The following is a 22,702-nucleotide window of genomic DNA, read 5'->3' on the forward strand; positions in this document are numbered from 1 at the left end:
TTGTCTGGTCTTGATGTAGCTTGTAACTCATTCATGGATGTCCCATGGATTGTAGATCTTTTGAGTCTCAATACGAAACAAAAAATGAATTGAAATGAAGAATCTTTGACTCCACTCCTGCTCTCTTTTCTTTAAAGTTTCACTGCATACTGATTAACTTTTGATTTTGGCTGGTCACATCCATGCACCTACCGAGTTGCGTGTGATATGCCAGTTCGCAGAATCTCAAATCAGATACACGGACATGCTGCATGAATCCCGGTCGGCTTTTGATGCCGGGTCTGCGCATCTGAGTACACATGCTGCATTTCAATATCAATGCTGTCGATCAGATGTGTTGAATCTGTTGGTCTGGCTCAAGGTCTCCACGGCATAAATTAAACCAAATTTCGTGTTTTGCAATTTTCTTGCAGACAACACGGGAACGAATGTATATAACCACTACGACGTGTAGGGATTGATCTTGACAACGCCTGGTATGAGGCCACCATTCGATTTTTTTTCTATTCCTGACCGCACAGCCCCCAAATATACATGCATATGTACCCCTCGGTAGACATGGATGTATTCCGTACTCCGTACTCAACACCGGGATTCCGAAACACCAACGGTCGCTAGCGATCCAGTACGCACCAACAAACGATTTCAATTGGAATAATGCCCCCTTTACCTAGGTAATGCTAATGAAATTCGTATCGCAATTCAACATTTGATTATTTGAAACTGTCGAAACATTTTCATTTGAAATCAATCTACTCATAGCTTGAGAATCCGGAAACTTGAAAGTACAGTACGTGTCAGCATTTCACCGGACTCGCGCACACGGACTGAGGCACTACGGAGTCCACAGTCCCCACCACCCCGACGATCATTGCTGGATGGCCTTGTTAGCACATAGCGGGTGATGTTCGTTGGTCCACCTAGGGGGAGTTTGGTGGAGACCAAGAAAAAGCAAAAAGAATGATGAATTTCTTGTATCCTTGTCTTTTGATTTTGATTTTGATGGTCTCATTCTCCAGCTTTCCTGCGGGAACCCACATGAAGAATTTGATGAGACTTGAACCCCGTAGAGGTCTGGATTATCGGGAAATATTGATCGTTGGACAACTGAAATGACGGCCCCCGGTTCGACCATTGCAGGATTGGAGTATATTTTTTCAATCGGTGTGCTTCCGCTTTTGTATCACCCGACCCGCATGCCAGTTGTTAGATGTAACGGATTATCAGTGGAGGATGTCCATCATTGAGAATTCAGCAAAAAAAAATATCAAGGATTATGGTATGTGTACTTCCCGTAGTATGTTCGATTATTCCCTGTAGTGGAATCTGGACGTGTATATTGTGGAGCATAAGCTCCAGGGCTGATCAATATACGAAGTTACCGAGACATGAATGCACGGTTTCACTATAAACAGTTGGGGGAGAATCAGGTGCAGATCGGGGATAGCCTGGTTAGTCAGCCTCAGAATTGGGGGCTTAGATAGAAAAGATCAGGCGCGAGGCAAGACAGGGGGAAATATACACACCCCTTATGAATTGAATTGCTGGTGTTGTTGTCAAATGAATATCAGCGCCTATATACGGGACCAGGCTCGACTCGATCATCGCGGGGCGTCACCGATCCATGACTAGTCTACCGGAGCGGAACCAATCGTCCACTGACGTTGGCCGCTGAATGGAGACGGTAAGTTCAGCCGTTGGATCAAGTGGGTCAGTGGAGTTTAGAGAGAGATAGAAAGAAGTGGAAAGGGGAAGGATATAAGTGGTAACAATGAGCTATTACTAGTACTGAGAAGAGAATAAGTTGTGCTTGATTAATGAATGTATCCAGTATCCAGTATAGAATAGGAGTAGTAGGAGTTGTAGGAATAGTAGGAGTGTAGTTATAGTCATGGCCAAGGCCATAAGTTGTAAAAAGGGACCGAGAGTTGGTCAGGATCCGCTCACATCCCCCCACTCATCTCTTTGAGTCCACTCTACTATACGCAACTTCCTTTTCTTTTCATTTCTTTTACATCTACCTCACTCTTTGCACTCCGTACTTACCCTTTATCACAATACCTGCCAAGATTATCCTTTGGCACCCGCAGCTGAACCCCCTTCTCCCTTGCGTCCGCCCGGGATCGATCATCTTTAAACCACTTGGCCTTTTATCGTGGATTGTACTCGATGACGATATTGCGAGCCTGCTGAATTCTCATTCAGCCTTGCTCTCTCACACCCTGCGCCCCATAATGCGGTGTCGGAAACGATACAAGGAGGATGCTTGTTGATTGCCTTTGGATTCTCTGTTGAATTCGCTTTGGTAACCAATATATACCCCCCTGTTTTTTTTCGCTTCTTCGACCGTCAACTCGACTAAAAAAGATAAAAAAGGGAGAGAGAGGGGGACTTGTGGTGGTCGAGGAGGTGAATCAGAATCGCAAAGACGATCCTCCCAACAAGGATTGGACACATTACGAAGAAAAAAGAACTTCAAAAAATCATCCAACATGTTTCCGACCGTCGCGCCATTTCCTCCTCAGCCGCATCACCTCCACTATCCTGCCCACGATGCCCTTCACCAGCCCCCGTACGACCTGAATGACTCGTCCTTCCCCGCCCGCAACGACCCCTCCAAACCTTTCTTTAATCATTCCCGATCACGCCTCCAACTACCGCATCCCGTACAGAGACTTGACGCTCGCGATGCCTCTGGGTCTAGCTCGAATACCTCCGAACATGCGCTACGAAGGAAGACCCCGAATGGTACCCTCGCCGCTGGCTACGATGGAACCCTGGGTGAATCAACCCTCCAACCCGCGACAAAACATATCTTGGTCTCGCCTATGGATTCGGGACAATTTCTCTCACATCAGGGTTTGCCGACCGATAATTGGCATCATACTATCGATCCATCCGTGAAATTCATGAACTTCCCCCCGGTCTTCAAGAACGAAGCGGGCAACCCTGTTGCAGCTGGAGAGGTGGTTCAAGATGCGAATGGTACTAGCTGGGTCCGCCCAGTGAATTACCCGCCTGGCATCGACTCGATGCTTAATCAGAGCTTACCCGTACAGGCCTCCCAGCGGTTTTTGTTGCAGAATGGTTCCTATATTCCCACTGTCCTTCCGGCGACCCTTCAGCCATGCGTGGGGCCGACCGCGTCCGCAGGCACGGGCCCATTTGGACCATATTGGCCTGATGGGGCTTATATCCCATATCGTCCTGCGGCTTTTCGGGAGCCGCGCTTTGGAACTGACCCAAACGCCCAGCCCTTTTATGACCTCAGCCAGCCTGGGTTCAATCAGCCTCATGTTCTTGGAAGTCGAACGGACACAGGTTTCGCATGGGGCCAATCTCAGCCTGGCATGCCCCAGGATCCGATGATCAAGGCCCATTTCCCTCCCCGTCACTCTGAACAGTTACCCTATCACAGTCGGGTCAGCCGACCTGTGTCATCCTTCTCACCAAATCCTACACATAATGAACAAATTTCATGGAACAACACTCGCCTAACACCAATCCCAGCTCCACCGACGGTCCCGGTGAATGTCGAGTTCAAAGAGAAGATATTGTCGTGGGCCCATGGGGTCTATGTCGATCTTCTTGCAAACATTCACCAAGCCCGCCGCAACAGTATATCAAACGCCGATGGTCAGAACGCACGCTTTTTGAAACCAAGCATCTATCCCAAGCCTCCTCGCCAGCCGGGGCTTGATTTTTCACAGAATCCTCCTGACATTACTCGCCATAACAGCTACCCGTCTAGCCAACATGACTTACAACGGCAGAAACTTGGTCTGCTGAGAATGAATGATTCTCATCCTGTATCCAGTCATCATAATCGACGGCCCTCACTGAATCAATTTGGTCAACACCGAACAGACACACAAATGCATGATGCCGGACGATTCAATGCAGCGCCATCACGTTTTTCGGGCTCTCTCTTCAATGAGGCTTCTCCGGTCGCCAACGCTAAGTCAGCTTTGGAAATGCTTTCCCATCTGTGTCATGAGAGTCATTGGGAATGGATTGATGGCATGCTGCTTGGAGGCTGTTTGGCATATGGATTGGGAGATTATCACAAAGCCATGCGCTGGTATTCCCGCATTATTGCCCGAGACTCATCGTAAGTATACCTATATCTCATCGCTGAGATGATGCTAATTTGTACACAGACATGTGGAGGCTATATCTAACCTAGCGGCAACTTTGTTCGCCCTCGACCGGCGCGAAGAAGCTCAGGAACATTGGCTACGTGCTGTCAAACTGCGTCCAAGCTTCTTTGAAGCTGTTGAGCATTTGATAGGTCTTTTCTGCAGCAGCCACCGTGGCCGGGAGGCAGTGAATATTATTGATTTTGTACAAAATTCGCTGCGTCATCCAAAGGATGGAGATTGCTTCAAGACAGATGAGCATGCCAGCGAGCCGGAGAGCGATGCAGAGAGTAATGTCTCCGATGTCTGCATGTACGACAAGGTGTCCTTTGACTATGATGATGACATGGCAAGAGTCCAGAATTTGAACCTGAGCTCTCTCGATGCGACTCCGGTCGGCTTCGCGACCAGTGGCTATGCTATTCCTGGCTCGGACAATGGGCGGATGCTAGCACTAGTCCATGCCAAGGGCAACATGCTTTATGCCCTAGGTGACAATGCTGAAGCTGCTGGGGCATTTGAAGATGCCGTGTTGATCGCCGCTGGCAGGCGGCGGCATGGGATCCAAAGCCTCATCAAGCAAATTTTTACCGCGTTCTCGCACGGAGTAGGCACCGGTTACCAGCCCGAAGAGGCTAATGAGAGTGTTCTCTTGTATCCGGATAGAGCTCTGCAAACGTCGAAACTCGTGTTTGGTGCCAATGGGACCCCGCCTGGTCTCAAGTGCGTTGCCGAAGGAATTTCGCGAAATGCCGCAATTTCGACTACCAGCAACTCCCTGCTTTCACTGGCAAAGATATATCAGGATGGGATGGCGACCGTGTCATCTGGAGCACCCAGGTCCACGCCTGGCGTCAGAGATATCTTGGCTCTCTACTACCTTTCACTTTCTCTACAGCCCAGTCCATCCACTGCGAACAATGTTGGTATCTTACTTGCCGGCATTCAGAACAACCCCCCAGCTCGTGGTCTTGTACGCCCCAACGGCGAAAGTCAACACCCGGAGATTCCAGGTGTTCTCCCTGGTAGCGGTATATCCCTCGCGCTAGCGTACTACAATTACGGACTGCATCTGGACTCCCGCCACGCACACCTCTATACAAACCTTGGTAGCCTTCTCAAGGATATTGGTCAACTTCATGCTGCAATTAAGATGTATGAACAAGCAGTCCAATGCGATGGAAACTTCGATATCGCATTGGCAAATCTGGCCAACGCGGTGAAGGATTCTGGGAAAGTCAACGACGCTATTTCCTACTACAGGCGCGCTGTTAAGGTGAATCCCGATTTCGCCGAAGCTGCTTGTGGTCTGGCCAATGCGTTGAACTCGGTATGCAACTGGGTTGGTCGTGGTGGCATTGTGAATGGCCGTGGATTCCACGATCGATGGCATGTAGACGACAAAGGCATGCTTCGTGAAGCCCAGGCTAATGACACCGGCGCTGGTTGGATCAAGCGCGTTGTGGACATTGTTGACCGACAACTTCGTGAAGGCGAATACTGGGGTCGGGGGCTATTGACTCAAAACACGACCGAGCAGCTATGTCTCCAATTGGCCCCTGCATTGGATTCGAGCTTCACAGGGAATCGGAGATCGACCCTGGCCAAGCTTCTCAAGTCATGGGCAGGGCAGAAATGGGAAGGGTCTCGTATTGTTCGGTTGATTGAACGGGCCACCCGGTCAATTACATGGCAATGGTATCAAGATCGCTATGTCTACGGCAAAGACTATCCTGCGTCAAAGTACCGTCGGCCTCAACTTCCTGCTGCTCTGAGTGCGCCGAATGCGCCCACTGTTCTGCCTTTCCACACGTTCACCTGTCCGCTGTCTGCGAAACAGATCCGTCAGATCTCACAGCGCAACGGTCTCAGGATCTCTACATCGACTCTGCGACTGCCCTGGCTCCCACCTACAGTATACCGTCCTCCCGCCCCACCGAATCCTGCTCTTCGAGTTGGCTATGTGTCGTCTGACTTCAACAACCACCCACTGGCTCATCTCATGCAATCAGTGTTTGGCTTGCACAACCCAAACAAGGTCAAGGCTTACTGCTACGCCACCACGGGCAGTGATAAATCTGTCCACCGCCAGCAAATCGAAAAAGAGGCGCCAGTCTTCCACGATGCCAGCGTATGGTCGGTAGACCGCTTGGTCCAGCAGATCGTCGACGACGGAATTCACATCCTGATCAATCTGAATGGCTATACTCGTGGTGCTCGGAACGAGGTATTTGCCGCCCGGCCTGCACCCATCCACATGTCTTTCATGGGCTTTGCGGGAACTCTTGGTGCGGAGTGGTGTGACTACATTCTTGCTGATCAGATCTCGATTCCTCCGGAGACTCTGAGTCCTGCGCGGCGCAACACACGCATCGAGGACCGTCCCCTTGACGAGGATAATGGGGAGGATCTTGAGAATTGGGTGTATGACGAGAAGATCGTCTTCACTCGAGACACTTTCTTCTGCTGTGACCACCGACAGAGTGCCCCTGATGCGGGAGAACAACAGATCTCTTGGGATGATGAACAGATGCGGCGTTGGCGGATGCGGAAAGAATTGTTTCCCTTCCTCAGTGATGATACTATCATCCTTGGAAATTTTAATCAGTTGTACAAGGTAGGACTCTTTAACCATTCGACTTGAGCTGCTGCTAACAGATCTAGATTGAACCCACAACATTCCGAACATGGCTGCGAATTTTGGCGCGCATTCCAAACGCCGTCCTCTGGCTGCTGCGATTCCCCGAAACAGGTGAAGAGAACTTACGGGACACCGCTAGAGCATGGGCCGGTGATGATACTGCGTCACGGATTATTTTCACAGATGTGGCTCCTAAGAATACACACATTGCCCGGGCAAAGGTGCTGGATCTATTCCTCGACACTCCCGAGTGCAATGCGCACACAACAGCCACAGATGTCCTGTGGAGTGGCACACCAATGCTCACGTTCCCGCGGTACAAGTACAAGATGTGCTCGCGGATGGCCAGCAGCATCCTCAGCAGCGCGCTACCAAGCAACGAGGCCGGGCAACGGGCCCGAGAGGAACTGATTGCCTCTTCTGATGACGACTACGAGAACAAGGCCATCCGACTATGCATGGATTTGAAATATGTGGCGGGTGGTGGTGGCCGTGCTACTGGACGGCTGGTGAACATGCGACAGATGCTGTTTTTGCAGCGATACACGAACCGGCTCTTTGACACAGCGCGCTGGGTGCGTGATCTTGAAGACGCCTATGAGACTGTGTGGGCGCAATGGGTGAAAGGCGAAGAAGGCGATATCTGGTTATGATGTGCACAGCGATATACCCCTTGAGCGATTTTTTTTCTTGATTCTTGGTTTTGCATCACATCTACATTGATCTTTCTGTGCCCCTGGGTTTCATTTCATTTCACTTTGTTTTTCATTTGGCCATTTCCATGTTTCTACTTGTGCATGACGCACTGTACACGTATACGTTGGAAGGATTTTTGTGTATCAGGTAGATGACTGGCTTTGCCGAATACATTTGTCTGCCTTGAACCTGACTTAAGTCAAGCCATCCGGATAGGATGCACCAGGGATAAAGTTGGGCAGGAAGCTCATGGTTCCACTTGGTCGGTTAGGCGAACCAAAAGCTTCACCAACAGACCATCTCAAAAATCAAGCTCGCAGGCAACTTCTAGATCGAGGCAAAATCGCTCCAACCCGACTAGATCCCCATTCTAGAAGTCTCAAGCAGGTTAATACCATATGTTACTTTAACTCAAAGCTTGAGACTCAAAGTTTGGACCTTGGTGGAGTTGACCATGTGGACTTGGCAATCCGCCAATCCAGAAAGTGGTGCGTTCTTCAAGGTGGAGAGAAAAGTTCATTGAAAGTCAATACAAAGCCCATCTCTTTCTCAAAGTGGCAAAAGCAAAGCAAGTCTATCTAGTTCGAACTATTGTATACAAACGTCATAACCCAGTCACTACCCGACCCAGCGCCAAGGTTCATGACAACAAAGAAAGAATCCAATACCATGGTTGATGTGGGTACAGATCGAACTATTTAGGTGCATACTCCGTAGACTATTTTTTCTTTTGTTACGTTCAGATGGAACGATCAGATCGGACCCGATCTGCTATTGATTTACCGAGTAGTACGGAATACCGACAAACGGATAACCTACAAGCTAAACCACGTTTGGTGCACCGAGATCCGCCGTCGACCAATCAGATGGAATTTTCATTTTTGCGTGATTTGACTTTGCATCTTAATCTTAGGAGCTTGTTTTAGAGAAGTAGATTCCTCTCTAATCATATTTCTTCCTCTATGTATATATTCCAGATCGGGTCACAGTGGTGTTTTTTGTTCCTACAAGGCAAGACAAGATCCATGGAAAACCCAAAAATGGGGGCTCGCGTCAAGACTCCGGCAATAGGATAGAAATCCGATGGATTGGGACGGGAGAACCTAATACTTTCTTGATTCCAAGGTTTTTTTTATGCCTGATGTATCCACACCAGCCCGTTGCCTGACCGTTTTCTCACCCCCTTTTTGGTGGCGCTTGAGATTACCTATACCGGTATTCCGCACAGTTTTACAGTACCGTTCTAACTAATCCGTATGGAGTACAGGAGTACTTGATTTAAATAGTCTTATCCTTTCATGAATTATTGATTCCATTAACCATGGAACTGGAAATTTCTTTGTTCGTAGGATTGCTTTTCCTCGTCCCGTCTTCTGGGTCCACCGTTGCATAATTTTATCTGATGTGGTTTGGTTGGACGTGTATAGGTGGGGGTCACCCATAATGCTGGGACATGTATTCTATACCGGGCATTTACAGTGATACGCCGTTATTCCAAATCACCCTCGCTAACGCTTTTTAGTAACACCATCAGCACTCTGGAGGTTGGACTATTGATTCTGCCCCAAGTGAGATGCATACATGTGTACGATTCAGGGTATGGCTGACCTGCTTGGTGGCGGTTGTCGCCGTCAGCTGAAGGGCTCGATTCATTGAATTGAATTTGATTTTCGTTGCTGATTATTGATTCTTGTACTCCGTACTCTGATGTAGAACCGAACTACTCCGTATTAATTCCAAGCTCCCCAGGACATCAACTCGAGGTGCCATAATTCAACCCTGAAACCCGGTTAAGGGGTTCGGATTTCAGATAGATTAAGATCCCCAACGTTTGGACCCAGTTCCACTCCTGGGAACCGAACTTGAACAGAATCGAACAGATTTGAAGTGGCCTCCTCTTGGCCTGTAGGATCCACATGCAAATCCAGAAACAAAAAAACCCTCACATTGCATCGCATCGGCTACAGAGTACGGTACATGCATACAGACATCTCCGGGCCCCCGGAACCCTCGCCCCGGGCTTGCATGCACGAACACCCTCCACGATCCCAGCCCCGCCGTTCATTCCGTCAGACATGACCAGCCCGATCGACACATCGGCTTATTGGTTGGGATGACGGGAGGGGTGATGAGGGGCGCCACTTTCGTGCATATGGTGTCACATCGGTCAGCGATCGAGGGCTTGTGGTTGGCGACGGGACCGTTGGGGTGAATCTCCTGCACGTACGGACGAACCAGTTAATAAAGTTTTCTTTCATTTCCCAGTTCCAGTTCCTTATCTATTTTACCTTACTATGCATGTATCTCCCGGTATTAATCTATTTTCTTTTCCAGGTCTCTGTAATAGGATAGATCTATCCGGGATCGTCGTTGTGCCGCTTTGGATGAAAGAGGCGCCGTGCAGATACGGTGGGTCCTGTGCCTTACTCTCTACTACTTTTTGCACACCCTTGCGTATGTCCTCGTGAGTATTCAGTGGCGTCCTCGTCGGAAAAAAAATTCCCCGTGGATCTCTGAAACAGGTGGTTAACCAAAGGGAAATCTGACAGATGAGATTAGGATGGTACGACCTGAAAGAGTAGATCGAGGTACATGTACTCCCGTACCATGGTTAGGATTATTGGACGGAGCTGATGTGCGACCTACTTTGATCTGTCGATCTGTAGGATAAAGTATGAATTCCTTATTGGGGGGTATTGTAAAATAAAAATAATAAAAATGCTAACACAATCCCATTCATTTTGTCACTTGATTCATAATAAAAACTCCCCGGGGACTCCAACGTCCCTGAAACAGAAAATTGGGATGAGGGATGCCCACCCCACAGTAACCCGAAAGAGAGAAAAAAACACCCAGGTTTTTAAAGATCCGAAGCGAGCCATGGTAATACATTAGAACAAATGAGAGTTGTCGCCGAAACGAAGGGTGGGGGCTTTAACACATGTACAACCTTGCGGGCTGAAAATGCCCGGACAAGGACGGGAATAAAGTATAGAACAGAGAAAAAGCAGATTCAAGAAGAAGGTCGTACAATCATGATAGAGACAAAGGAGAACATGATGGGGGGAACAAAAAAAAAGGAAACCAAAAGTTCGCGGTCGTTGCGCTTTTAGTTGAGGAGATTGTTGACTCCCATGCGAGTGTCACGGGGAGCCTCCATAAAGGGCTTTGGTAGATCTGTAGGCTGGTGCCACGATGCCAAAGTCGGCTGGTGTTCCATCCATCGCCTTTTTGATGCGATGTCGGAAAGTGAATCCAATGACCGGGCGGGGTAGCTGGGAGAATCCTCGACGACTTGAACAGACACGCTGGGACGACGGGAGTCGTACTGAGCGCGCATATCGACCGGGAAGGGTAATAGTTGGGGAGAAGGAAGAGTGCGCGGAGAAGAGGAGCAGACAGAGTTGTGATCCGAGACCATGGAAGGAGGCTCGACAGAGGTAGCACTGGAAATGTCGGAAAATGCAGGTGAAGTCAAGGGGGTTTCGATGGAACGGTTGATGGAGGGAAGAGTGTAGATGGGAGAAAGTTGACGAGCGGCGGACATGGATTCCCGACGAGAAGGGAATGCGTCGGAGGAGGCGGTAGATTCGGTGTCCCATGGGCGAGTGCTGAAGCGAGGACGAATTGGGCTCACGACGGATGCCCGAGCATATGGGGCCTCCACACGGCCACTACAAGTGCGAGAGACTGGTGTTGATGAGAGACCACGGCGTTTGCGGTTCATGCTTCCATTCCACCAGTTCTTGACGGCGTTGTCACTGCGGTTTCCCAGTCGGCGGGCGATCTCAGCCCAGCGCTTGCCCATTTCGTTAACCATGCGCTCAATCATAAGCCCCTCATCTGAGGAGATTGGTTCACGGTTCAAGGAAGGCTTGAGGTTTTGGTGGAAGCGTTCCCGACATTGTTTTGGTGAGCGGTAGTGCATATGTTGAGAGATGCGCACCCAGTTGTTAGGCCCTTGTTCGCGGACCAGTTGCAATAACAGTTGATCTTCTTCGGGGACCCAAGGTCCACGACGGTGAGAGGGAGCCATGTGGGGAGAGGTGTGTATGTATATAAGTGTTGATGTATGATGTTAAAGTATCGGGGGGGGATGTACTTTATAAATGGTGGAGGAGAAAGTTACTCAAGCCACAAAGAGCAGCAGCGAGAATTATATCTGCACCCAGGGGGACGGGTCCAACGAAAAATGGCCAGCTCCACTCGCACACTATGGAAGATCACGATCCAAGATCTCGGAGCTGACAGTTTAATATAATACAAGGTATCGGTATTGGTATTGGTATTTTATTTGTTATTTTATTTATTTTCTACTTGATTTTTTGATTTTTTGATTTTGGGATTTTCCATTCTTCCGGTACAGATACGCGTTACTCCACTTTGGGTCAAAATAGACCGTAAACAATACCCATAAGCATCATAAGTATACAACTACTAGTATCATTGGAGTGATATAATTCGTAAATGAATATAATTACTCCGTAGAACTATTAAAACCCAAAGCTGAAAAAAAAAAAAAAATGAAAATCAACACGTCAACAAATTAACAAATTAATAGATTAATACTTAATTAATAAATGCTCCGGGGATCGTCAGTACGACCCGGGAATCCGGGCTGATGGAAAATACCAGTAATGATCGTAGGGATCGACCCTGAGCCCCGTTACTGGAATTCCAAATCACTACGCGCGCTCATATGTTTGAAATCGAAGCATGGCCCCGATACACTGGTTGAAAAGAAAGCATACACATTGCTTTTCTTTCATATGGTGAGCTAGAAGGTCAGATGGAATCGATTTGACAAAGCTAGAACAAAGGAGAACCTGGAACCTTGGAACCTTGCCTTGGAACGATTTCTTCAACCTTGGAATCAAAAATAAACGGTCGACACCCCTGACAGCGTATTCCCGCATTCTCCACTGGAAAGGGGCCAGGGGCAGATCTATGTCAACTGTTAAGTCCAGGGTCACGGTTCCCCCAATCCTCAGCCAGCCATGCACGACACTTGTTCGATCACAACCGATCCATGTGCGATCGGTCGGATATGTTTGCTGATTGGCTCAATCGGCGGCTCTGCCCTTTACGACCGGCTTGGGATCCCCACTATTGGCAGTGGGTCCAAGCATGAAGTGGAGTTCGATCGTGACAAATTCCCTAGGACCGGGTCAGATGAAGAAGACCATTGGAATATGGGGAAACACAAGAAAATTGGAAGTCAGATCTGACAACCGCCACTCCGTGTTCCTAAAAAAGGGGGGAGCTTCGACCCCGAATAAGTCCGTGAGAGGTGGATCGTCAACTCTGAACCTTGCAGAGTAAACACCTTGCATTATAGAACATGGAAGGAACGTAAGGTGGCACATACTTCTATTCTATGTCCACAGGTATATCCGTACTTTAACGATTAATTACTGTGCAAATGTTCCTTTTCTAAGTTTCCTTTCCAATAATCAAGTACAGTATGCATTCTGCCGCATGGACCACCTGCCACCTGTCACGGTCATGGACTGGGGCGATCCCGGGGAGACCGTGACGTGATGGAAATTCTGGTCGTTGCGGCAGATCGGGGACGATCATCAGGCTGCAGGCTGCGTGTAATGGGTACAGTAAAAAAAAATATGATATAATGATAATAATAATAATAAATACCCCTAAAAGTCAATCTATTTCCCGTGTCGTTTCCCACTATTCCCACCCTAACGCTTTGGTGTACCAAACATACTAGGTCAATGAGGTATCACATCTTTCCTTTCGCTCTCGCTCTCGCCTGCGATCGGGGCTAGTGGAGATCGCCCTCCTTTTCTGGGTATTACCCGGTTTGGCATCTTGCAGATGGGGCCTCTCCCCACAGTGGAAACCGTTGAACATGCCGTCGCACGCCACACCTTTTTTGCTTGGTTCTGTTTGGTGTTTTGACCTCGTATCACCCACACGCTACTGGCCCACTGTGACGAACCTCTTTCTGTCCTTGTGATTGGTCCCTCCAGGTATTTGTCATTGTTGTGCGGGTCCTGCTACTTTGGGCAAGGATGCGCTGGGCGGTTATCGACGTTCGAGTAAAATACTATACTTAATCTATTCCAGACGTCTCTCCGATGGAGTCTGTACGTAAATATAGTATTCCGTTCAAATTAGCTCTTTTAATCAGGATGGTGGAGCTGAAGTTGACACGGTATGGAGGATATATTAATATCGCCCCCTTTTCTGGGGCAAATTGACTTTATCCAGGAACTACAGTACGAGCTACAGAAGTCGACAGAGATGGTATGAGCATAGCAGATTGTATACAGTACTCGTACTACATATGTACGTACTCGTACTGTAGAACGCCTCAGTAACTAAATACGAAGCCATAGATCCCTCGTGTGGACCGATCGGATACCATACTCCTGGGAAAGAAAGCCGTTGTCGACCGGATGAACCCGTCCTGGGATGCAACATCGACTAGGGTAGACCCGAGATATGACCTGTCATTCCACATGTCTTTCTCCACCAATCATGTCTATGGTAAGTATTTGAGATAAATCCCTGTCAGTCTGCAGGGATCACCGCTGATCGCGCCCGTGCACGCCCAGACCCAAATTCTCCCCTGCCGTCCCCCTGTCAAGTCCGTCATAAGAATATCACTAGTTCAGACGATGTAACCAGGAAGCTGGGAACTCCCCCCTTTTTTACCCCGGTTCAGTCTTACAAAGAATAAGCGTTTGTCATGAGCATGAATTAAACCAAGATCGCAAGTGGAATAAGAGGTATATTTAGAAATGTATTATATCCAGGTAGGCAAAGAAACTAATAAAAAAAAATCAAAGCCAGCTCATATCATTTAACCATTTACCCAAACAAATTGACTCCGTCACTACTTGAAATGTCAATGAATCCCGAAAGTCAGGATAAACTACAATCACAAACGGATCAATCTTCGATGGTCCGTGCCTCTCGGGCTTTAGAACTCGGGGACCATATGGTGCCCGATCTGTGGGAAACCGTTTTGGCACGCGCTTCGGGCTTTTAATTCCTTGGGATTTCAATGTTGCAAGGATCCACACCGTTTTGACTTTAAACATTAATTATATATCGTCATTCCGACCTATCGACTATACCCCTCGTACGGAGTACAGGAGTGACAATATTCAAATTCGACACAGGTTTCCGTACGACGGCCAACAAATCCCAAAACGGACCATTCTTCTGGAAAATCCATTTATAAAAAAAGAAAAAAAAAAAACTGGAAGAAGCGGGAAGTTCACCTGTTCTGGACCTTCCGATGGAGAACGGGCCAGCTTGCCCCGCTTCAAGACCATAATCCAACCAGTCATCATCCTCCCTGAGGGATGGTGACGGGTTTGACAGCGGTCCCACGAACCAGTTTGCTTCGAACGATCCCTGTGGCGGGATATTATTTGCAAACAAGGTTTTTATCTCGCTCGACAGATGGGTTTAGTGAACTTTGTTTTCCATTCTATTTGGGAGTCTTATTTGTTGGGAAATGGGTCGCAATAGAACTTTTCTAGAGAAGACAAACAAAAAGGAAAAGAACAATTTAGAAAAATTCCCGACGAACTTGTCTACACCTTGCTCTTCTAGGTATACTGGGATGTCTATCAATGGGGTTCAATTCATTAGTTTTGTCCAACCACGTTGACTTTGCGCTGTCCGGCTCAACCCTATCTACCCGGTCCAAACTCAATCGGACTTGCTCTTACGAACTTTCCAGGAGTGATGTATGCAAGCCCTGTTTTCTGGGAAGAGAATTATTAGCATTGACCGTTTAATCCCATTGATTATTTTCATTGTTCCTTTTCGTTCCAGCTATTCAATGCGTTTTGACGTATGCTCCGCTCCACCGGGGGCAAAAGAAGCGATCATGGACATTGAAAAGGGGGACGAGGCGAACAGCAAAAGGGAGTGGATGCGAAGGTACACGGCAAGTGTCATGGCAATTCCAGCTGGTCCACCTTTCAAAACCGTTTTCCCTTTTGGTATAGGTACATGAGCACGGAGTATACGGACATACGTGTATATCCTTTTTTAATCCATTTCTATTTTCTATTTTATTTCCCGTATGGTTTTATACCGTGTCATACAGCGGAGTACTCGCACTCATCCGCACTAGGTAGGTCCGTAAAGTGGCACTCATCCACTACATTGGAGCCGCAGTCAGGGGTGCACCCCTCCGGCGCTCTGGATTTTAGCAATGCCTCATATGGATATCGTTATGTCGCCAGGTGATCCGTGCCTCGATTAACCGAGTTGGGGAGGAGACTGGCGTTGCGCTCTGACCAAGGCCCCAGCCTTGTTACAGGTTTCGATAGTTCAATATTAGTCGCTGTGATAAATGTAGAGTTGCCCTCAACGGGTTCCACATCACCCGTCTCTGTACCGTCTTCTCGGGTGCAAGCCGCTATATGATGCAATCACTAGCCGAGGCAGAGATTGCTCTCTGTGATGTTTACTCCATTGGATCTAGTGGTGCACGTGATGTGGATTAGCGTGTTGGGCGTTAGGGCTCGGATTTAGGGCAAGTTTCAGGTTTGAGGCTGTATCATTCCACGTTGTACCTACTCCGGAGTAGGCGGAGTACTCCGTATAGTGAGTTTATTACTTATTGATTTTAATGCTATTTTGAACTCGATTCAATTTCCTGTGTAGCGTTGTTTTCCCTTTCAATTTATTTTAATTAAATTCTCGTGTTGTCCCGTCTTGCGGATATATATCGTGGAGCCAGAACAGTGTATATTTATTGAAATTTCTCTCCCAAGTACTTCGTACAACCTTGGACATTTGGACCATTCAGGTCCAGTAAACTTGGAAACAAACAAAAGTATTGGAAAGCCCCTCGGATAACTAAACTCTTTAGAAGCAACTATTCATGCAAAGACCGATAATCCGAGCGCCATTCATCCAGATGCTATTGGTGGCGTTCAGCCTTGCACGCCACACCAGTGAGATCACAGCACAGCCGAAAATCATCTGCCACTCTCCACCACGATTTCAGCCATGCCGTGCATGACTGAAATGACACCGCACATGGTGTCCCAATGTCCCTTAGCTCGTGGAAAACCCGACAGCTGAAAACCGAGACAGGAACGAGGGCGTTAATTAATGCAAGGGATGCATGGGGGGAGATCAGGAGATCAGGAGATCACATCCATGCAAGGCTTGCACATTAGGTTTGCGTTTTGACGTTATTGCTTTTTTCTATTTGCTTTACGTACCATGTCCACTTCCAAGTTTTTGTGATACTCTACTGGTTTTTTCCCGTCCTCGGCTACCTGGTATATCCTTGATGGATATGGGGTGATGATTACACCTCCTCATATCCGTTTGATTCCACACACACGCTGAATTGGAAATATTTGACGGGGTTCAGAGTAAGTCTTTCCCGATTTTATGGTCCCCGGATACCGTGGTTGCACCATGTGGCCCAATACTGGGAACTTGCAGCTGGTCCAAGGACGGGACTCGGCTGCTGGCATGTCTCAAACAGATCTGCCCCTTACCACACATGTTCATGTATGTAATCATGCTGTCTCGTGCAGGCGCAGAGGTACCGCGTTATGGAGAATGTAGACACTCCAATGACGTTAGAAGGTTTGGATACCGCATCTCGAGTGCATATACGTCAACCCTGCCGGAGGTCTAATAATGGTATCCTCAATACTGACAGTATTGTGTACGAATGCCCGTTCTTTCTGTCTAAGTTCTCGGTTGTACTACACCATGAGACGGAGTAGGCATGACCTAAATTAGATGAAGGGATATAATTCCCAATTTTCCACAACTACTGGTTTACAAGTAGAAAGGAATCTCGCCTACGAGCTCCATACTGGGAAGCTCAGCTAAGCTAAGCCCATCTTTAAATATCATCAGACACAGACACTTTCGCTGAGTGGCTATTATTCATGAAGTAATTCTACCCGACCAGTCTTGGCTGGTGCTCCCTTTGTGGAAGCCCGGAGCAAAGGCGTACTCGCACATGTACTGGTATGAGGCCGCCTCGACTGTGTGGCGCCATTGCTGGATGTTGATCTGCTGGCAGCCGAGCGTGGTTTGAACTATTTCTGCATAGGACTATTTCTGCATATGCTTCCGGAACCGCTCGCTGCCCTGGACTGTGCAGCGTATCTCTTCTCCCCGGATCCTGATGTGCAGGGCCACGAGTGGGGTAGTGAGCGGTTCAGAAAACAAATGCAGAGACAGTCCAAAGCCACGCTGGGCTACCAGAAGATTAATATCCAGCAGTGGCGCCACATCGCCGAGGCGGCCTCGTACCGTTACATGCGCGAGTACGCCTTTGCCCCAGGCCCGGAGGACGATGGGGGGGACCATGATGAGCCCAGCTACGCCCCTGATCCCTTTTAGCGATACCGCTCGATGAAGACTGGCCACTCTGGCTAGACCGCTGGTACGATCTACGGCTGTAAGCGTGACGCCATGGAGGGTAGCACGAACCACCGGCAGACCTACTTTCGCGCTGCTAGTCAGTAGTGGTACTGTTTCCTTGTCTTGGTGCCCTATGGCAGCTAATGGGAAGATGAGTGCAATACTGTAGAATGAAGCTCACAAAGCAGTGTGTGATATTGGGTATGGGGAGAAAAGAGAAGAGAGAGAGCAGAAGGTCTGGAGGATATGCCCCTAGACCCAAACTAAGCTAGTTCTGAACAGGGTTAGCGCTGCCCCTGGTCACATGACGACACAGGAACACTAACACCTTGGCCACGCTTTCCCCTTAGGTCGAACTCCGGCCTTCCCAACTGTCCCCGCTAATCGCCATCTAGGACCAGGCCTGGACAGACAACCGCCAGCCCTTGATCGTGGTGATGCCCACTAATGCGGGTAAAACGCTACTCTTCCAACTTCCCGCTTCGCTTATGCCCTTCTTGGAGTTCCAGGACATCACGCTGATCGTGGTACCGCTACTCTCGTTAATCGACGATCTTGTGCGGCGCTGTACGGCATTAGAGATCGCTGCCTTGGCCTAGACCTCAACCAGCATACGGCCTAGTAAGGATACCCGAATTTTATACGTGACGTTTAAAGGGGTCCGGTCTAGCGACTTCCACGACTAGTATAACGATCTAAACCAGTGCGAGCGGCTCGACCGGATTATCTTCGACGAGTGTCATACCCTACTGGATGGCAGGATCTTGGGCGTCTGCCCGATATAAGACCGAAACTCAGCCGGCCATCTAGTAGCGCATGATACTCGTCGATGATAATCCGGTCGAGCCGATGGCACTGGTTTAGATCATAATTTGTAAATTTTTTCTGTATTTTGGAGAGTTTATCCCTCGCATTTGTCATTCTAATGTACTGCACATTTCTGTATTGGAGTTTCTATACAATCAAGTCATTGAGTCGGCTCGGAGCATTTCAAGGATTTACAGATATCTTCGCCCCAGGGACGCTCATCCGGATCAAGTTCATCCGAATTCAAGTGCGTTTCATCTACGTTTCAAGCAAATTTTAGGCAAAATAGTGGATCTTTTATACCAAGAGCGTGATAAAAAAGGAGCGTCTATTAAAAGAATTTATAACATTTGAAAGTGTGGATATATGATCTGCAGAGGGTTTCCCACCCTGTCGATCATGAAGTTTTTCGGGGTTGGTTGGAGGTCTACGACGCTAGATAAGAGGTATGGGGGAATATTTCAATATACCAATAATTTAATTGAGCCCTAGATATGAATCCAATGACATTAATCTTGGCTGCTGATTACCCTGCTGCATCAACGGTTGTTTCGAAGTGCTACCAGGAGCCACAATGAGCCCGGGGCAACTACTAACTTGCACAAACCACACGGCGAACCTTCTGTTTATGAAAAGAATTTCCGTCTCAAACTCTAGACCAAATATTCATGCAACATGAAGTTTTCACAAGAATCGAAGATCCAGGGGCCAGAACAGGCGGTGAATGTTTTAAAATAGCACCACCATGAGGGCCAGTACAACCCGAATCTGTTTATGTCACACTTGCACCACTTACACCATGCCTTCCATGCATCAAAGCATTATTTATCTCGCAATCACAGCGGTTGGATCCGTGAACGCCGCCTTCGGCCCTGCATTCAGCACAGGGCCTACTTCGTCAGGCTCTTACATCGCCGAGGCAATTTCCACACTTGTCGTCCCTCGCGCTCCAAGCACCAATAATGGCGACCTCGCTCTCTGGGTTGGAATGGGTACTTCGGCTGGTGATATGATTCAATCCATCGTCGACAACTACCAATCTGACTCCTGGGATGTCTTTGCTTACACATTGAAGAAGACCAGCTGTCAGTCCTGCTTATAATGATGAACTAACGACGATACTAATTGGCCTTGTTTAGTAAATTCACAAGAAGTTATTCAGGGACCTGCCTCGACTGCTACACCTGGAAATCGTGTGACTGTGCACTGTATGAAGCGAAGCATATTAATTCCCAACACATCTGACGGTCTACAGATAAAATTGACGAGTCTACTGGAAACTACACACAGACCGTCTTGGTCAACAGCCACAGCGTCTCGACGCTATCAACTAGCGATGGAAAGGCCGAGGGCTGGGGTAGTGCGGTAGAATGTGCGACAACCGACTGCGGCACTGTTGATGCCCATTGTAAGTTGCGACTCACTGGTGCTTGGGATCATGGCTAATAACTTACTTTCTAGATTGGATCAACACCAAAATTACTCTTTCTGTCGCGGATCCTGGCTACATTGACACCTTGGTTTTGGGTGATGGTGTCAGCGGTAACATGACCACCGTTGACGGTGGAAAGACTTGGATTGTGCCCCGAATCAATATCCCAGAGTATACTTTCTCGTCATAGACGCCTGTCAGGACATACTTGGCAGTTTTCAATAGAGCGGAATGTGGAATTCCTGTTGCTTGCTGAGTTCACTAATGTCCTGTTTCTCTTTTGGACTGTATTTATGATTTATGCTATCTCAATTTGCATGGGCCGGCAAATCTGCTATGGTAACAATGGATAATAAACGAAATTCGAATGCTCCCCCAGGATGTTTGTTCAAAGAAGAAAACAATGAAGATAATTTTTTCCATGCTCATGATTGATACTATGATAGATGGGGAACACGCACGCTCAAGAGCCGACGCGGTAAAAGACCGGCATAGTGTCAATTGGGCAATTCACCTCCACTGTGACACCACCCGAGAATATCTTGGGGATTTCATCATGCTGGGTATTCACCTTGCCCCAAGGAGTCCAGCAAGCACCAGCAGGAAGATAGACAGAGATCTTGCGCTGTCCCGGTTTCAAGACCGGGGCAATCAAATACTTCGACCCAAACATATAGGCTGTTTCAACATCCCATGCCTGCTTGTCCTGCGGAAACTCATAGAACAACGTGCGCATAACAGGCGTGCCCTTCTCATGAGCTTCTTTCATCAGGTCCCGGGTGTAGTTGCGAAGCTCCTCCCGAATCTCGATGAATTTCTTGCAGATTTCATAAACCTCATCGCCATATGACCAGATCTCATTGTCGGCTCCACTCGAAGTCGGCCCGTCAGGCTTTGGCTCACGGTCTCCATGAAGTCGCATCACAGGACAGAATGTACCCCATTGAAACCATCTGGTGAATAGCTCTCGGAACTCAGGGTCATCTGGGTTCCCTCCATGGAAGCCTCCGATATCAGTGGTCCACCAGGGGATTCCAGAGAGGCCCATATTTAAGCCGGCTGCTAGCTGATTCCGGAATGAGGTCCATGAGGAAGCAATATCACCACTCCAGACAAGGGCCCCATATTTCTGGCTACCTGCCCAGGCGCAACGCAGCAGGTTCACAATGTTTGTCTGTCCTTCCGCCTGCATGCCCTCGTAGAATCCACGTGCATACTCCTTGGGATAGATGTTACCGATCTGCAAATTGCTGCCGGCGTGGTATCGGTAGATATCATAGTCGTAGACTGAATACTCCGGCTCGGCCTCATCGAGCCAGAATACTTTGATGCCATGTTCATAATAGTGCTTCTTTGCTTTGTCCCAGACATATTCTCGGGCTTCGGGGTTCGTAGCGTCAAAATAAGTGACATCACCGTCGCATTGCATTGCCACGGGCAATCCGCGGTCGTGTCGGATTAAAAGGCCACGCTCCAGCATTTCGGAATAGTTCTCGGATGCATGCTCGACTGTGGGCCAGATGGAGACCATGAGCTCCACCTTGAGCTCTTTGAGTTCTTGAATCATAGCGTCTAAACGGAGCGCGTATTAGCCTGGTGAATCTCCTAGGAGAGAGTCGATACTCACCAACATCGGGCCAGAACTTTGGATCGAAACTCCATTCACCCTGATGCTTCCAATGGAAGAAATCAACAACAATCAGATCGAGAGAAACTCCGCGACGACGGTATTCCCGAGCAACATTGAGCAGCTGTTCCTGATTCCAGTAGCGAAGCTTGCACTGCCAGAACCCAAGCCCGTACTCTGGCATCATAGGGACATAGCCGGTGGCCTTTGCATATGCCTCTGCAATCTCTGCAGGTGTATCTCCAGCTACAACCCAGTAGTCAAGCGAACGTGTCGAGTACGCCTCGAAGCTCATCACATTGGTTCCGAAAACTGCTCGTCCGATCCCAGGGTTATTCCACAGCAGCCCGTAGCCGCGCGACGAAACTGCAAAAGGCACACTGGCTTGGGAATTCCGGTGCGCCAGCTCCAAGTCTGCTCCTTTGAGATTCAAATATGGTTGTTGATACTGGCCCATTCCGAAGATTTTTTCCTTGGGATCTAACGATTCGAACCGAGTTGTTAGGTGAAAATCTCCACCAAGTATGGGACGCAGCTCCCGTGCTTCGATCCTCAGAGCACTGCATTTTTCATCGCGGGGGTCCTGTCGATTGCGGGCATATTCTTCGAGTAATTTGGTCCCCTTTGAATCGTAGATGATCATTTTCCCTCTCTGGGAGACAGTGGCTTTGATTTTACCGTTTGTGATTGTTGCATCTTCATCCCTGGGAGTTGCGATGTTGATGGAGGAGCTTGTTGGATGAGAAGTGAGTGCCCAATCTTCTGTAGGCATGGATGCAAGTTTGGTTGCTCGCACTCGAAGGGAATTCTCGCCCCATGGCTGGATCCAGAGGAGGTGGTCGTCAAACCTGAAAATCAGCTTATCGCCTTCCGAGAAAAGCATGGTGGAATGAGTCAGTGAGAAAGGATAATCTCAACGTTTGATGTTTCAAGAGGGTAGGATGGAGGTTGAGACCTTCCCAAATAAGCACGGT

At 48.4% G+C, this 22,702-nt stretch overlaps 5 protein-coding genes across 5 annotated transcripts; 3 read left to right on the top strand and 2 right to left on the bottom strand.

Annotated features, from left to right (window-relative positions):
• Positions 1 to 2,492: 2,492 nt before the first annotated feature.
• N7520_011897 (uncharacterized protein) lies at positions 2,493 to 7,433 on the top strand (the record flags this gene model as incomplete). Its single annotated transcript, XM_057145830.1, has 3 exons — positions 2,493 to 4,111; positions 4,161 to 6,756; positions 6,804 to 7,433. 3 exons carry the CDS (start codon positions 2,493 to 2,495, stop codon positions 7,431 to 7,433), a joined length of 4,845 nt encoding a protein of 1,614 aa, XP_056991584.1.
• A 3,152-nt stretch (positions 7,434 to 10,585) lies between these two features.
• flbD (putative MYB family conidiophore development protein FlbD) lies at positions 10,586 to 11,512 on the bottom strand (the record flags this gene model as incomplete). Its single annotated transcript, XM_057145831.1, has 1 exon — positions 10,586 to 11,512. One exon carries the CDS (start codon positions 11,510 to 11,512, stop codon positions 10,586 to 10,588), a length of 927 nt encoding a protein of 308 aa, XP_056991585.1.
• A 6,050-nt stretch (positions 11,513 to 17,562) lies between these two features.
• On the top strand, positions 17,563 to 17,841 carry N7520_011899 (uncharacterized protein; the record flags this gene model as incomplete). The annotated part of the gene is made up of 1 exon (XM_057145832.1): positions 17,563 to 17,841. One exon carries the CDS (start codon positions 17,563 to 17,565, stop codon positions 17,839 to 17,841), a length of 279 nt encoding a protein of 92 aa, XP_056991586.1.
• A 1,627-nt stretch (positions 17,842 to 19,468) lies between these two features.
• On the top strand, positions 19,469 to 20,291 carry N7520_011900 (uncharacterized protein; the record flags this gene model as incomplete). Its single annotated transcript, XM_057145833.1, has 4 exons — positions 19,469 to 19,754; positions 19,809 to 19,877; positions 19,925 to 20,077; positions 20,131 to 20,291. 4 exons carry the CDS (start codon positions 19,469 to 19,471, stop codon positions 20,289 to 20,291), a joined length of 669 nt encoding a protein of 222 aa, XP_056991587.1.
• Positions 20,292 to 20,564: 273 nt separating this feature from the next.
• Positions 20,565 to 22,611, bottom strand: N7520_011901 (putative glycosyl hydrolase; the record flags this gene model as incomplete). The annotated part of the gene is made up of 2 exons (XM_057145834.1): positions 20,565 to 21,673; positions 21,729 to 22,611. The coding sequence occupies 2 exons, from the start codon at positions 22,609 to 22,611 to the stop codon at positions 20,565 to 20,567; spliced, it is 1,992 nt and encodes a 663-aa protein (XP_056991588.1).
• Between the last annotated feature and the right edge of the window lie 91 nt (positions 22,612 to 22,702).

This window comes from Penicillium odoratum (genome assembly GCF_028828045.1).
Source record: "Penicillium odoratum strain IBT 22623 chromosome Unknown utg000008l_segment0_segment0, whole genome shotgun sequence".
NCBI lineage: Eukaryota > Fungi > Ascomycota > Eurotiomycetes > Eurotiales > Aspergillaceae > Penicillium > Penicillium odoratum.